The sequence below is a fragment of the Fukomys damarensis genome, unplaced genomic scaffold (assembly GCF_012274545.1).
Source record: "Fukomys damarensis isolate Sample0158 unplaced genomic scaffold, DMR_v1.0_HiC HiC_scaffold_21, whole genome shotgun sequence".
Lineage (NCBI taxonomy): Eukaryota > Metazoa > Chordata > Mammalia > Rodentia > Bathyergidae > Fukomys > Fukomys damarensis.
Genome location: NW_022900933.1, coordinates 2,613,007 through 2,615,371, shown reverse-complemented (window position 1 = coordinate 2,615,371; position 2,365 = coordinate 2,613,007). Strand labels below are relative to the sequence as shown.

Genomic DNA, 2,365 nt, shown 5'->3' with positions numbered 1-2,365 from the left:
TTTTTTTTTTTTTTTTTTTTTTTTGTACCAGGGACAGAACGCCGAGCCTTACTCTTAAGAGTACGATGTGAGAAGCTGTTTATTTGCAAGCCTGCCTTCCCTCCCACCAATCTGTCCTAGGGGAGGCTTTGGTTTTCCATGACAAGTTGGAACTCTCAATTTTCCTTTTTTTCAAACTCTATACCCTCTGTTTCAAAAGCCAAAAGCCAACCTTGCTTACTGAAAAAGCAAAGGTGAAGACTGCATGCTCAATTCTCCAGGTCCTTTCATATCTGTATCTGTTCTTACTGTTTTTCATTTCTTGCCTCAGAAAGAGACATCTTCTTCTGGAGGAAACACTCTTCGTTTACTCTTAGAACTGTGACTCCAGCCCTCTACACTGTTCCTACATCAATTGCGTATGTTCTTTCACTTTCAAATTCCCAGAGGCTATTCACATGCTTAGATCCTTCCTAACCTTACAGAGGAAGAGAGGAGAGAAATTTCCCTCCAGTGGACACTTCCCTTTTATTAGGGTCACATTTCTTAAAGAAAAACTGTTTACTGTCCAGACCTGCAGGCTTTCTAACCTCATCTCCTGCTCTTTTAAGGGTCCCAAACAATACTGGCCCAATTCTATAGCATCCGAAATTTCTTATTACAACTCTAGAGCTTTTTTGTTCTTTTGTTGGTATGGGGCCGCGGCTCAAATCGGGTCCTTGTGCTTGCAAGGTAGGGACGGAACCACTGAGCTAAATCCCGGCTCTTATTCCAACTCACTTGGCGTTCACTAATTGACGAATCGTTGTCGCTGATCCACTTCTGTCCTGTGCAGGGACATCCTATATTACTTTTGGCCCTCTTTCTTCTCATTCATAAGTGAATCCTAGCGATTTTCCAAATTTTTAAATTTTGTCCTTCCTTTTATTGCCTTAGTGAAGCCAAAGATTCTTTCCAAACAGTAGAATTGTACCCTTCTTTCCTTCCTTTTTAAATCTTTTTAATTTCTTAGTTGAAATAATCTTCAGACTTACAAAACATCAAGAAATTTTACTTAACCTATTAGAGAGTAAGTAGTCTTACCACCCTTGAGTACTCGTGTGTGATTCCTCGCAAAAATATTCTCTGGGCGCTAGTTATCTCCTGCTGCATTACACACTGGCCCCTAACCCTGAGCTTAAAACCACAAGTGTTTGAAACAAACCCGTCGCGGTGTCTGAGGGCAGGCTCCAGACGCAGCTCAGCTCTCTGAGTCGGCTCAGAAACCTACTGAGGCTGCGCTTGCACTCAGAGCCAGGCCTTAGGCACAGGCCGGAGGATGTGTCTCCAAGATACCCGGACGGACGTTCCTCGGCCCCTCACCTCGAGCGCTTCTCCTCCCAGCATGGGAGCCAACTTGCCCCAGCGGAAGGGATCCGACAGGTAGGCAGGACTTTGCAGTGCTGGCCGTGATCCTCTGAAGGCACCACCACTTCTCACGTTGGAAGTGGGTCCAACCCCTTCCCACACTCCAGGGAGGTGAGTAGAGGCTACATTTCTTGATGTGAAAACAATCTCTGAATTCGTGGTTATGTCTTTACAACCACCATTAATCCTACAGAAGTATCACGCACTGTCAACCCTGGGAAAGTAGCATTGATATATGACCGCCATCTGACCCTCAGAGCCCCGCTTGACACAAAGGTACACTTCATAGCCACGGGATCCGAGTGAGAATCATATACTGCTTTGGTCTCATCTCTTAAGACTCCTTCAAACTGGGTGTGGCCGCACACGCCCCTAATCCCAGCACTCAGAGGCTGAGGCAGGAGTGCCACCAGTTCAAGACCAACCTGGACTACACAGTGAGATACTATCTCAAAAAAAACCAACCAACCAACCAACCAACCAAAATGATCTTTTTCAGAAAATAACAAACCAATGATCAAACCACCCAACTGCAGAAGTGACTACTACCGCACAACAGCCAGCGTGGAAACACCAACCTGCTCCATTCTTTTCATTTTTGGCTGCAGCACTTGTCCGTTTTGGGGTACGCTTTTGTTTTTTTGCCATTAATCCACCATTTCCATCACTTGGCCTTTTCTGACCTGAAATAAGGGGAGAGAGAATTTAACGGAAAAGGAAAGAAAGAAAACAAAAAAAGAGCAGCGGTTTATTTCCTTGTCTGTTCCACACTGATCACTACACACACGGTAAAATGAAAGACAGTGCTTAAAACTCTAAGCATCGAGGTGTGGTTTTAACAAAAGGCAACGCCTCTCCCGGCAAGGCTCACCCTTCTCTCTGCTCTCTCTCTCCTGTGCGAGGAAACTGCAGGCAGCGGGGCCTGCGCCGGCCTCCAAGCTGCCGGCCGCGGGCCCCTCGGGGGACTCCTCGGCCGTGC

The 2,365-nt window shown here is 46.3% G+C and overlaps 1 protein-coding gene across 1 annotated transcript in view; it reads right to left on the bottom strand.

The window, feature by feature from the left end:
* Arid4a (AT-rich interaction domain 4A) overlaps positions 1-2,365 on the bottom strand; it is a 73,786-nt gene that overhangs the window by 14,155 nt on the left and 57,266 nt on the right. The window contains exons 20-21 of the mRNA XM_010641448.3: positions 2,258-2,365; positions 1,965-2,069 (exon numbers count right to left, since the gene is read on the bottom strand). Of these exons, the coding sequence (XP_010639750.1) occupies positions 1,965-2,069; positions 2,258-2,365 (213 nt within the window). The remainder of the gene's footprint in view (positions 1-1,964; positions 2,070-2,257) is intronic.